Here is a 14207-nt window from a genome sequence, read left to right on the forward strand (position 1 = left end):
CCGTTGGAGAGCGAGCTAATGTGAGAAGGCGAAGCAATCCAGGATAGCTGGTTGTGAGCTGAGTTTGGGACCCGCCTCAGATGAGAACCTACGCATATTATATATGTTAAAATTTGTGGTAAATAAATTCATAATAGAATGGTTACATTTTATTATATAAAAAATAATATTTATTTTTGTAAAATGAGTCAACTTATTGAAGTATAATATATTTAAAAATATTTATATTATCTCGTACGTACAAATAAATTAATAAATTATCTTAATTAAAAATTTTGAACAATGCAATTTTGTCTATCTCCCATTTTTAGTCACAAGTTCCTCAACTTCCCCCTTAATTCTGCGTCGCCTCGCATATACCTCTTTCTGTAAAAACATGCCCACAAGTTTCATCCACTCGATCCCATATCAACGATCCAAAGCGACGCGCGGTATAGTCCACAATTAGTTGGGCCTTACAATTGATGCATTGATTGCGATAGTGGAAAAGTAGACCCACACTTTGTGGCACAATCGCCTCGGTATAGCCAGGTGCATCACGCCACACAAAGTGATTACCCATTTCGATAATGGAGTGTGTGTTCACGATGCACTTACTTCGTTGATGTGCGGGTAAAATTTCTAACGTACGTCGCACCTTCATTTGTGTATATAGAAAGCGATTGCGTGTATGAGCTGGCAGGCTAAAACTGTCATTACTGTCGAGCTTAAAGAAGAAGACATTGCGAAAGACATAAGCTGAGGTACGTCCCTCATCACACTGGCGCAAAAAAGCTAATAAAGAATTATGTTTGAGCGGAATGAGTATCTCATCCAAATCGACTATGGCGGCATATCGATAGTTATCTACAACCATAGCCCGGTATACGCAGTCGTTAATTTGTGCCATATTGCCTATATAGTGTACCTCAGGCAATAACTCAGGTGGTACATTCCACTGCAGTATATCGACGATGCCTTCACGTTGGTAGTATTTTAATAGACGCATCACATCCTCACTAGCGGAGAGGTGATAGAAGTAAAAATGACGAGCGCCCAGAATGCGATAAACTTCAATAAATTCTGCGACGCGCAAAACATCCGAGTAGTTTTGTTGCAGTGTGCCGACGCAAACCGAGAGTACGGGCTTGGAGAGTGCGAACAATTGGTCTATGTCGCGGGGATAGCTGAAAAAAATGGAGTTTACTAATTTGGTAATAAGAATTGGTGATAAGCAAGAGCTACCTGATTGGCACAAATGTTGGACTCAGTTTACTAAGTCTATTCGATGGATATGAAATGGCTATTGCTTGTGGCAGGCGCATCACAGTGTTGTTGCGATTCACATATAGAGGGCACATGATCGAATAAGGAGCGAATTTGCAGTCATGATGTTCTTTCAGTGGATGAACTTGCACATCGACAAATTCATCGACAAAGTCCTCGAATCTATGGAGTAAATAAATATTTATGTAAAAAATGTGACGCGTTAATTAACAGCTGTAAATGTCTCAAATACTCAGCTAAAATACGTACCTGATGGTGCACGTAATGACATCCTCGAACTGCCGAGGTAGTATAGCGATTATACGCAATGAACCTATGGGAACTCTGGTTTCATGATCAACAATTGTATCTGAAAGTGGCGATTGTAAGAAATTATGATAATAAATTAATAATGAAACAAATTTGTAAATTTATATGTATAATTAAAATAAATATATGCTATTGGCCAAAAGGAAAGGTATTGCACTTGCCCCAACTCTAACTAAATCTCTTCCGCCAACAAAGCATTTGTTTTGTTTTGTAGTTTTGTAGACTTGCGATTTCAATAAACGGACAGTTTCTTTTTAATATTTTTTTATTATCTAAGCACTGCCGCCGTAGCCGAATGGGCTGGTGCGTGAGTACCATTCGGAATTCAGAGAGGTAAAGTAGGTTCGAGTCTCGGTAAAACACCAAAATTAAGAAAAACATTTTTCTAATAGCGGTCGCCCCTCGGCAGGTAATGGCAAACCTCCGAGTGTATGTCTGCCATGAAAAAGCTCCTCATAAAAATATCTGCCGTTCGGAGTCGGCTTGAAACTGTAGGTCCCTCCATTTGTGGAGACGTGCACCAGAAATAGGAGGAGGAGCTCGGCCAAACACAAAAAGAAAAGGGTGTACGCGCCAATTATACATATATATATATACTTTTTTTTATTATTTATTATCTCGAAAATTCTATTCGGAAGAGAATTTTATAGGCTAGAGGATGGTTCCATATGTAGAAGTCCACGCAAATGGTGAAAGTTATTGATCGCCATTCACTTGGGAGTGGCCAGGATTAACCCAAGAATCCTCTGAACAGCTTCCGAGCACCCGTTCGGGAGCGAGCCAACGTGAGAAGGCGAAGGATCCCAGGAGAGCTGGTTGTATGCTGGGTTTGGGACCCGCCACGTTAAAATCGCCTTTTCTAGTTAACCATCCCCACCCGTTTTCCATAATATTCAAGACCAGTGATTATGGTGACCACATCAGTTGTTTGACATTCTGTTCACTGACCCAAGTTTTAACCAATAGGAACAATATTCTGCTAGTAAGCCCATTGAAGAGGTCCACATAAGTTACGAAATTTCGCAAAACTACTCTGCAACTTAGTTTTATAAATATTTGCTGTTATTTTGGTGGTTTGAATTTCGAAATCACATAATGCGTTATCACATCCCACCTTCTCGACTGTGATAATGAACTAAAAATCGTTCTTATTTTCTTAAATCAAGGAAATAATAATTAATTCCTTCGAAAGTGAACTTTTTTCGCTCGACAATACTACTGGAAGGCAGTCTTATAAATCATCTGTTCTTTGCAAAAATGTACCCTTAATCCTTTGCATTGTTGTTTTAATTTAGGTTTTTTCGGACACATTTTCGCACATGTCTGAACAACGATTGTTCTACAATTGCCTCAATTCAGTTATTATTAATATTGCTTTCCTTTAACTCCTATTGGAGCATAGGGCACCTAAATTTAAGTGATGCGAAAATTACTCGTATTTTTTCCATCGAATTTGGAAAAAGCACATATGTACATATATACTCGTATTATCTTAGCGTAGATACAGATTTAGATGGAGCAGATTGTGTTATTTGTGATTTGACCCATGAAACCTCTCTGGTTTACTAGTCAACTTGTTTCGTTCAGTTTAAAATATTTATGAGAACTCATTTGAGGTTAAGTTAATCTTACGGTATAGTTACTTTTCCTCCGATGTTCTTTGAATCACTTTATTTACATATAAACTTACTGTACTTACCAATCACATCTAATCTATTATCGAAATATGCCGAGTATATTAAGTGATTCGATTTGCTGCCAATTTGACGCCAAGAGTTGTTGTATTCCCATGACAGCGTTGGCTTAACATATAAATAGGATTTTTGTAATGAGCCAAGATCTTCGCGTAACTTAGAATCCTGTGGATAACAATTAAATATAAATAAGAAAGTTGTGAGAGTTCAGCTGAAGCACAAAACTCAATTTAAGTTAGTTAACGGTTTGAATAGTATCATATATTAGGTATTTAAAAAATGTCGGTTATAAAATGCCTACATGCAACCTGAAGCACAAATAACTTTTGAAATAAAACGCATATTGGAACATGTGATTTTCATATATTAAAATTATGAATAAAAACATGGGAATTCACATTAGAGCAGTTTACAATTAAGTGTGATCAACGATAAATTTATTTCTTAACTGTAAACTACCTATTAAATAATGAAAAGTGGTTTGCATTTGAAGTTGAGTAGGTGGTTTTTTTTTTTGATTAGTTCTGAGTTTATTTTCGTTGTTAATATTTTGTTTTTTACTATAAAAAATAAAGCAAAAAATGCGTGCCGTTTTCAGATATAATGCAGTGATTAGAGCAAGAGGCGCGAAATTGCTTGCTAGTTTTCTATGAACTATTTAAACTTCGCTCTGGCCGACCAGTGTCTGAAAACATCAATGAAAATATTTAAAACATATGAGGAAGTTATGAGTTATGACATTCATCACCAATCATTTTTAAACTATTTGAAGAAAACTGGATATAAAACGAAGTTTCATGAATACATTCCATATGAATTAACGAAGAAAACTTTACCAAGTCACCGTATGCGAAACGCTTTGGGAATCGAACCATAGTCATTAGGTGTGTCATGTACCTAATGGGTTAAAGTATGTGCCCCGCCGAGTGGTCACTATGCTCTATGCTAATGGAATGATAGTTCTGCACGACTAGGGGAAAAAAGTAAAAAAGGGGCCGGCCCTAAATTCTGCACTACGACATTATTTTGGGTAAAAATTCTGGAAAAATGTGAAACAAATTCTACACAGCCTAAATTCCTTTAGGTTATAATTCTGTAATCTCAAAATTCTGGAAAGACGAAATACATCTATCCCCCGATTTACACGGTAGATACGTTCCTGAGAGAAACGTGTAAATGGAAAATTAAAAATTTTCAAGTCAAAACCGTGTTAATCGAAAAGCTTGCAGAAAAAGCATAATTTTGCTGTTTAACAGTTGTGATTTTTTTCAATATTTTTAGGTGTACACAGAAATAAAAATAAAATGCATTGACAGGTTAAAATATGTAATATATTACGGAAGCACTGTTTTTTCATTTAATTACAATACATTAAACAGAAGAACCAAAAATAAAACCAAAGGTGTTTTATTATCATCATCAGTGCCAGAAATCACTCTCATTGTTTTTTTCGGAATCGAAGGTTCGAATTCATTTTCATCACTCGAAGTTATTTGTGCCGATTCGAAGTTTGAAGCAGAAATATTTACATTATGAGAGATCGTAATAAAATCGGTTATTAACAATTGCTTCGAATTTTTCGTAAGATCTTTGTAAACTTCTTCATATTGAGCCAAGCAGCGATTTATGTCACGTTGGAATTGTAAAGCCCTTTCAACGTTGGCCTCATTTTGTATAAAATGGTTACCCAGCTTTCTTCCCAATGCGAGTCCTTCGAGGCTGACTTTAGCAGTGAATATTACTGGTACTACTTCCTCTTCATCAGATTTGTCAGACTCACTTTCGCAAACTAAGTTAACTAAATCTTCCGCACTTAGTTCTTTATCAGCCATTAACTCTGCGATATCATAATCAGTAAAATCAAAACCTTCTCCGCCCAATGAATGCGCCATCTGTACTATCTGCGAATATTCATCATTTAACGTTGAAATGGAAAGTTCATTTTTGACTACATTTGGCCAACAGCTATTTTCCAACAGCTATTGAGCGTTGTTTGCTTAATCGCAGTGTATGATAAGGCGATTTTTCCAAGCACTAATAACAGTTAAAGATTGATTGTTCTCCATTTGTTCCAAAATATATGTAAAGGCATGTTTTATGTACAAAGCTTTAAAAGTAGAAATTATGCCTTGGTCCAATGGTTGTAATAATGAAGTTGTATTTTTTGGTAAAAATTTTACTTCAACGTTCTCCTATTCCAGATCTTGTGGGTGACCCGGCGCATTGTCAATTAACAAAAGGACTTTAAAAGACAATCCGTTTGAACTTTAATATTTTTTGGCATCTGGAATAAAACATTCATGAAACCATTCAGTAAACATTGCATGAAACCATTCTGCAAAATTTGCTGGATATTCTGGAGCTGCATCTACGTCGCCAGAAGCCAGTTCACCTTTTAATTTTAAGCTGTGTAAAGAATGTCTTATTTTAAATCTTTCAAACCAGCCAGTTGAAGAAGAAGATTTTCAGTTGAAGAAGAAGATGATAATTGCTTACAATTTTTTCGTAAATTCGTAATGCTTTATTTGTTATAGCGCCCGTATCAATGGGTACTCTTTTTTGTGTTTGGTTTTCTATCCAAAGCATTAACGCTTTCTCCATTTTTTCCATTACGATATTTCTGGTGTATGATGTAGTGCCCATACTCGTGGTATTGCCAGCTGCAACACTCTTTCTAATTGAGTTTTCATTTGTTCTAATAGTTCTTATTGTAGGTTCGTTCATGCTATATGATTTTGCAACATCTTCTACTCTATATCCCTTTCGTAAACGATCCAAAATTTCGATTTTAGTTTCTAAAGAAATAGCTTTTCTTTTAACATCTTTCCTCATTATAAGCCTATAATTTTTTTAATTTATGTTAATTTGGCTGTGATTAAAGTAAAATTCATATTAAACAAAATTTTGTAGTATTTATTAGTTTTATATTAAAAAACATTAAAACCTTTCAATATTTTTTCTGGGCTCGCGCCTGCACTACTAAGCAAATAAAAACAAAAAAATCATTTCGAACTGTTAATATTTTTGTTGACAAGATTTCGACCTTTTAACCACGAAAACAAATATAATGTGCCAGAGCTGCCAAATTTTCTCCAACTGGTATACTCTGACCAGGCGAGTATGTATCATTTTCTCACTTCCACAAAATATGAAGGTGGGTCCGGCACTCGAAGTGTAACCAACTTTAGACTGCTAATGCACGATGCTGTTACTGTTAGCTGGCTAAATGACAGTCCGGAGTATTGTTTACAAGCGCGCGGAAGCATTTTGCAGATATGAAAACCGCAACAGTCTCACAGCGCGCATGACATTGTCCTTGTGTTTGTTTTTTGATTTTGTCGGGACAGACTAGCAAGTAAATCACTCAGAGACAATTGAGTCCATTGTATTCCCTTTTTAATATCTTTAAACCTACTCGACCTCCGAAGAAATCTGAGTAGATCTTGTGGTGCCAAGGAGCCAAGATGGTCGCTTCTTAACATATCAGTGCCAAAGACCTCAAGCCTGATTCGAGCGAAGGCTGGCCAGACGCATAGAAATTGGTGCGCCTTCTCATCGTCCTCTCCACATGCTGGGCAGAATACACTGTCTGAGATGCCTACCTTTTCCATGTGCTTCGCCCACAGAAAGTGGCCTGTCATCAGTCCAACCAGCTGCTTAGTCACAGGAGGAACTGCGACAGTCGGCTGGACATGACAGGTAACATCAGTTTTTTCCATCTGCAGCCTCTCTCAACTTGCCAAGCTCGCTTGTAGGTTCATATTGTCTACACATAATGTAATATAATGGGATGAAATTTAGAGAAAAGAAAACACAATAAGATAACTAATATGGCAATTGAAAGAAAATTTAATAGTCTTTATACACCACACGAAAAAATTATAAGACCAAATCAGGTAGGGTGGGGAAGGGAGTACTTCTACCCAATAAGGTTTGTTTGACAGATCGCACGTGGCTATTGTCAAACTAAATACATAATTTTTTTCAAACAATGGTTTTACTGCGTCGTCGTTTCGGTGAGCAATTTATCTGTCGTCTCGAACCAATGGATTGACCACCAAAATCGTATGATATCGCACTTTTGAACTTTCATTTGTGGAGGGATATAAATTCTAAATGCTGTTTGGATAAACCAGCTTCAATTGAGGTATTGGAAGCCAACATTACAAAAATTATACAGACCGAAGTCCTCCAGCTAGTCATTCAAAATTGGTGTTTACGGACAGCCGCAATACGGCACAGTTGCGGCCAACATTTGAAAGGGATTATCTTTAAAAATAAATGTTATGAATGGTTCTACACAAAAATAACAAAGATTGTCCGATCGATTTGAATTTTCGTTCATTTTATTTCAATTTGAAATCCGATACATCTAAATTGATCACCCTTTATTTTTATTATAAGTTTAGGTCAAACAAGTTATGTTTTTAATATTTAAACTTTTAACGATAAAAGATTTAAAAATATTGAGTAATAAGCACACTTTCACTAAACTTAAATTAATTATTAATAAAAGTAAAACCTGAAGAACGAAAAAAGTATAAGACCAGTGTTATTATGTTGTATTTACGATAGAATTCACGGGGTTAGGTTATAATTTGTATCTTTGATTTTAACTTTTTTAAGTCATCGAGGCATCGATTTGACTAATTTTTTTATAATATTTTGATCAATTTTTGACCATTCGACATTAGTCGCACTTCTAAGGCGCTTAGCGCTAACCATCTGTCTACCAATTTTTAAAACCGATTGAAAAAGTATTACCCGTATATTTTCAATTGGGTTAGGGTCAGGGTCAGGGCTGCAGACAGGCCTTCTAAAATTGGTATTTTTTCGCGGCCAAAAACTCTTTTTTTGTTGCTTTGGAAGCATGTCATGGTGGAAAATCCACCCCTTATCAAGATTATCAGTGCTTTGTCTAAAAGTTATATACCATAAGCCCATTTGGACCTACGGAATACAGCTATGGGGAACTGCTAGCAACTCCAATGTGGAGATCTTGCAATCAAAAACATTACGAAGCCTTGTTAATGCCCCTTGGTTTATTACCAATGAATCTATTCATAACGACTTAGGTATTCCTTTTATAAAGAATGAAATTCGAAAATATACATAAATCCAGCTGCTATTTGTTTATTAGACACAACCAATGAAACTATACGGTTAAAACGCAATCATATCTTAGACTTGCCATTCCTCTAGTATGAATCTACTCAACCTATAAACTTTAAGGTAAAATTAAGTAAGTTAATCTTAAGTGATAATAGTAACAAACAATGAATTTAAGCAATCTTGAAATTCTAATGAATTATAATAATTTAAGAACGAACTGTACAAGTTAACAAGCTGTTGTAATTTCTATGTAGATTTGCACAAAAGCAAAACTACCGCTGCCATTATCTTATAAGATCTAATTTGCTGAATGCCTTATAGTAGATAGAATGCAAATAAAGTAAGTTATAAAAAAAAAAATTTCTTCGAGACGAGTGCACAAACATAAAAAAAATAATAATAATCGAATGCCGAATGTACGCAGCCCGCGAAAATTGAAAATTCATTTTATTTTTTTAACACACCTCGTATCTTCACTCTGTTCATTTTTGTGAACATGAAACCCATAGACGCTTCGCCTTTAACGCTAATAACTGCCCAAACCAAGGCAGAACGCACTTCGAAATTAGGAGATATTCTTTTCTCCTCTTCTTCCATTTAGCTTGCCAATACATTTGGGAACCATTTTGTCCGTCCAGATTGAAATTTTTTTCATCGGAATAAAATACTCTTTCCCATTCAGTTTGCCAAAATTAATATTTTTCTGCAAATTTCAATCTACCCGATTTGTGTCGTGGGTTAATTTTGGTTTAGGTGCTCGTTTTACATATTCTATACTATAATCTGCTTACAAAATTTGTTGTACATGGCGGATAAGAGTGTATTATTTTCAGCAGGACTATTTGATTTATTTATAGCTAAACGTTTGATTTCCCGAACATCCCCAGCGCTAAGTTTTAGTTTTCGACCACTTCTCTTAGTGCATCCGTACTTTCCTTTGAAATGAAATTTTTAATTTTGTGACAACATTTCTCATTGTAAAATCTCTCTCTCTCTCTCTCTCTCCATGCTAAAATTTGTCTCTGCTCAAATTTAGACAAGTTTTTCCACATAATAGATAAAGCGATCAAAAACCTTTAAAATATAATCATTTTAACATAAAAAATCGCATTTATCTTACTACAATAAATACACTGCTAATATTGTGTCCGGTCGAGATGAGAATTTGAGGCGATTAGTATTATAAAATAACGCTTTTAGGTAGCATGCATTTGATTAGTAGATAACCGAGTTCGTGTGTGTGTGTTATGCTTACTAGTGTTGTGCGCACTGATACGTAGGCGAGTATGATAATAACCATTGCCACTGTGCCCGACAATAAAAAGTACACATATTGGGCCTGATTGCCATTGCTTGACAACATTTTCTGCTTATAAAATTTGTTTAACGCGTAAACATAAATGAGCGCAATTTCAATTCTTTCTAACGCACACAAAATTGTTTACTTTTCTTTTTTTTTTGCAGATAACCTTTATCTATTACACAAGCAATTATATCACACTTTATTTCGCACACACGGGGTTTCTATAAGGTTTTTTTTAAAGGTTTTTGATTTTTATTGCACGAACGCCTATGCATATGCTTCGTATCGTGCGCGTTGCAGCTGTTTAACTGGTCGGTCGCGCTTGTTTTGCCGTCTATTGTTGCCGACTTGAGACTCTTGAGCTGCTTGAGGCGCTTACCAAAACAAAGCTGACATTTTTCTCACGGACATTACTATTTAATTATAGGTGCTTTTCCATGATTTGCCACGACTTGTGTTTGTTATTGTTGTTTTTAGGTTTGTTGCTGTTCATTTGTTTTATTATTTTTATTGTGGCGCTATGTACATATGTATGTACATATGTGTGACCGATATTTTGTTTTCTTATTTGTATTTCTTTACAATTTCCGATTAAATTAAAATATTGATTATTATTGCGCTGACATTATTGTATGGAGGAACACAGTTGCTTGCACTACCTTCTTATAAGCATACGCGTACACTAGGGTTGTTCGTAACTTTTTGCTTTTGAGTTAAAAATTTAACATATTCACAATTATTCCTTCACATGATCAAATTTCGATCTCAATTAGAAAACGTGTAACCTCTTCGTCCCTACTTGGATCTCAGCAATTTATATCACTACTATTGGAATTTTATAACTCAGTATAATGGCAATAAACCACTAAATATTAATCTCATAAGGGTATTTACTGTCGAAATAGAAGAAAATCTATCAAATTTGGAAAAAAAATCCAGTGGTAAAGGGGCAAATTTGGCGCTGAAGTTCACCCTCCCGAAAAATTGTACCGGGACGGTGTGGTTCATTTTGGCTCTTCTATTTATCTGAAACACGAAAACCAAAAAAATTATTAATCAGTATGACTGTAGCTTTGTCCCATATAGAAAAAAAAAAATTGGAAAAATGGCGTGGTTTTGAATTTCACACTCTAAAAATCGGTTCTTTCAGTTTTTTAATAAAAAATAGGAAGTAATTTAAATAATAATATGATTCTAGTATGAACGAATTTTTGATGTTGTGAACGACATATTAAAATTTGAGACGATTCGGTTGAATACTTTTTGTTTTGTTCTAACAACACCAGGCCGAAAAAAATAGTTTTGAGATAATTGAGTTTAAAGTTTTGATCATTTAAATGCGACCATTGATGCCGCGCTTGGCGAATCTGACTCTAACTGCTAAAACGGCGGTAGAATCGAAACGGCTATACTTTTGCAATATCAAAAAAAAAATGAATTTTTTTTAATTTTAGACCACCGGGACACCTGAAGGACCTATTGTCAGTTTGAAATGTTATTTTTGTTGGCTATGCTAGGTTTTGAGCATATAGAGCGTTTTTCAGTAAGAGCGCTTCAACTTTTTTTTTCTATTAAAACACAAACGGTTTGACTTTTTTTACTAATTTTTTTTTATTATCGAGTTTGAACATATACATTTAAGTATGAAATTTGATTTCTTTTGCATGACCACCGCGTGCACGTTTTACGAAGTCCAATCGTTGAACCCAATTTTCGACCACTCTTTTGCATAAATCGGCCGAAATTCCAGCAATTTCGCGTTCAATATTGGCTCTGAGCTCACAAATCGTCGCCGGCTTGTTACTGTAGACCAATGACTTCACATAACCCCAAAGAAAATAGTCTAGAGGCGTCAAATCACACGAGCGCGGCGGCCATTCGACCGGTCCATTTCTGGTAATAATGCGCTCATCGAACTTACTCTTCAACAAATCAATTGTAGCGTGTGCTGTGTGGCTTGTGGCCCCGTCCTGTTGAAACCACATGTCGTCTAAGTCCATACCATTCAATTGCGGCCAAAAATAATCGTTTATCATGTCGCGTTATCGATTTCCATTCACAGTAACGTGGCGATCGTTCTCGTCAACGAAAAAATATGGGCCAATTACGCCGCCGGCATGTAAGCCGCACCAAACAGTGATTTTTTCGGGATGCAACGGTGCCTCATGAATCACGTGTGGATTGCTTTCTGCCCAGTAACGTATATTTTGCTTGTTGACAAAGCCATTGAGCCAAAAGTGAGCTTCATCACTGAAGATGATTTTTTGGAAAAAGTAGCTCTTAAAGTAGCAGCAACAGAACGATTATTTTCATAAAAAATTTGCACGATTTGCAATCGTTGCTTAAGTGTGTAGCGTTCCATGATGAAATGTATACTAATGAAGTTTACAAATGAAAAATAAAAAATATTGCGTCGTTCGCCCTCCCTATCGGAAAAAAGTTGAAGCGCACCTATTGAAAAACGCCTTACATATATTACTTTGCATGGAAGAAAATTGCGTGTTACCTCAGAAAGAAAAAATTGTCGAAACTCAACGTTATTTTGTAGCTACTCTAAACTTACAGTTTGGTTTATTACATAAAATTCAATGAGCTATAAAACGTCATGCCCAGAAAATTTTTAGAAATTCTGGTGAAAAGTTGAAATGAAAATTTAATGAAATTTTGAAAAATATTCCGAAATTTGTTCCAAACTTTGGAACTTTGCATAGTATGGAATTGTTGTAGAATAACACCTTTTTTGTGAAAAAAGAGTGGTGTGTTTATAATTTTGAAACAGGGTGTATTTGGTAAGAAATCATAGGTATACGAATTGTTAGTGGTTAGGGCAAGTATTAAAATATTTAGATTTTTATTTTGAATAGCCCTCATAAAATATTCACCGATTGACTTTACGTTTTTTCCATAGAGAGAAAATGCAAGTAATGAATTTAATTGCAGCAGAATTTTACTGCACTTTCAAGATAATTGCGCAAAATTTTTTTTGATTGCGAAAAAATTGTATACTTATTTGCATAGCAGGTACTCTCACGCTCAAGTCTTTTGCTGATCAAATGCTCGTTTTTTCATAAGAAAAAAATTCTTTCAATGTGCAACCTTCTATTTATTAAGTCGTATTTAAGTATACAAGTATTTATTGTGAGGTTTTATGAAAAAATTAACTAACTCATAGATTTAATTAAACTATGGTTGGTAAAATAAAATAAAAATATTTCTTTTTATGCAAAACTTTTTTTTTTTTGACTTAAGGGGGAACACCTCTGTGGTTTAAAAAAAAAAAACAATTTTTTTTTTGCATTTTCTTAAAGTAGATATATTCAAAAATATGTAAAAAAATGTTAACTTAAAGCCTTGAAAGTTGAAGAAGTTACACCCAATACAATAAGTGCAGGTAGTGAGTTACAGCGGCCAATGAAAGCTTTAAACGCGTTTTTCTCAAAACGACTTTTCTGAAAACGATGGCCTCGATTTCTCGAAGACTAATGATTCGATTTTCATTTTTTGTTTTTAATTTTTGTACATGTATGGGCTACAGTCGTACATATACATACCGTTTTTTAAAAATTCCAAAAATTTATATTTTTTCAAGCCTTTCGAAAACAAAAAAAGGGTAAGACCACAAACTCATTTTTCAAACCTGCACCATTTTCTCAAAAAAAAAAAAAAACATATATATAAAAAACCGCCCCTTACGACGATAGCCATTGATCTATAGATTAAACATTTTTTTGGTTTTTTGCTTTCAGATGATTTTTCACCGCTGTATCGTGGCCACCAGGGTGCATCAGTTTTTATGACGTCATTGCATTAATATTAATAACAATTGTAATTTTTAATATTTTTTAATAAAAATTTGTGTCAGTATAGTTGAATATATGTTAAATAAATTATAATTTGTCCGATCATTAAATAATCATCCCTACTTATAAAAAAAATTCATGAAAATCACTTAATTTCCACGCGTTCAAAGTGGTGCTCCCCCTTAACTGCACATAAGCGATAATTACGTTATTACTTATTCTTAAAGCGGTATGTGCAATTAGACTTTTATATGCCGTACAAAAAGTAATAATTTATAAATTTAAAAATGTACTATACAGAAAAGAACACCCCTAATGCGCACGTCAACTTATCGCTATTAGCTGTGCAGCCAACTCTATACGAGAATGACAACCTTTGGCAATGAACGGGATTCCGTTTGCTTAAAGCTCTTCTAAATGCTAATGAAGAAAAAGCTGAACTGATTAGCAAAGCAAATGGTACTCATGGGCCTTTTGGGACTGTAAGTGGTTTATAGTAGGGATGTAAAACACAGTTTGTAGTCCCAAATCGAATAAGTTTCGGCACTTAAAATGAGCAACAGGCTACACTTCTTAAGTTAATCAAATTTTGCAAACGATCTTAATGCCAAATTATGTGCAAAAAGAACTGCGTCGAACGATATGGTGACTTGGTTCACTTTTAAATGCAGTTTTTTACGACTACGATATTGCGACCGGCGTACTATATTATTTGACTGTCAC

General features: G+C 34.9%; 1 protein-coding gene and 1 long non-coding RNA gene across 2 annotated transcripts in view; one reads left to right on the forward strand and one right to left on the reverse strand.

Annotated features, from left to right (window-relative positions):
• Positions 1–14207, forward strand: part of LOC128868785 (uncharacterized) — a 45897-nt gene that overhangs the window by 20395 nt on the left and 11295 nt on the right. The gene's annotated exons all lie outside the window — the stretch shown is intronic.
• Positions 249–10295, reverse strand: LOC128868778 (beta-1,4-galactosyltransferase galt-1). Its single transcript, XM_054111284.1, has 5 exons — positions 9637–10295; positions 3275–3434; positions 1516–1615; positions 1225–1428; positions 249–1166 (listed from the first exon to the last, which is right to left on the reverse strand). The coding sequence occupies exons 1-5, from the start codon at positions 9742–9744 to the stop codon at positions 335–337; spliced, it is 1404 nt and encodes a 467-aa protein (XP_053967259.1). The 5' UTR covers positions 9745–10295; the 3' UTR covers positions 249–334.

The sequence above is a fragment of the Anastrepha ludens genome, chromosome 6, assembly GCF_028408465.1.
Source record: "Anastrepha ludens isolate Willacy chromosome 6, idAnaLude1.1, whole genome shotgun sequence".
NCBI classification, from domain to species: domain Eukaryota; kingdom Metazoa; phylum Arthropoda; class Insecta; order Diptera; family Tephritidae; genus Anastrepha; species Anastrepha ludens.

Excerpts from the sequence above, each read along its gene's own strand:
- LOC128868778 (XM_054111284.1), bottom strand. The coding sequence starts at position 9,744 with ATGTTGTCAAGCAATGGCAATCAGGCCCAATATGTGTACTTTTTATTG. Across the intron at positions 3,435-9,636 it reads TATCAGTGCGCACAACACTA|GATTCTAAGTTACGCGAAGA; the intron begins GTAAGCATAACA and ends TGTTATCCACAG. Across the intron at positions 1,167-1,224 it reads CCAACATTTGTGCCAATCAG|CTATCCCCGCGACATAGACC; the intron begins GTAGCTCTTGCT and ends CATTTTTTTCAG.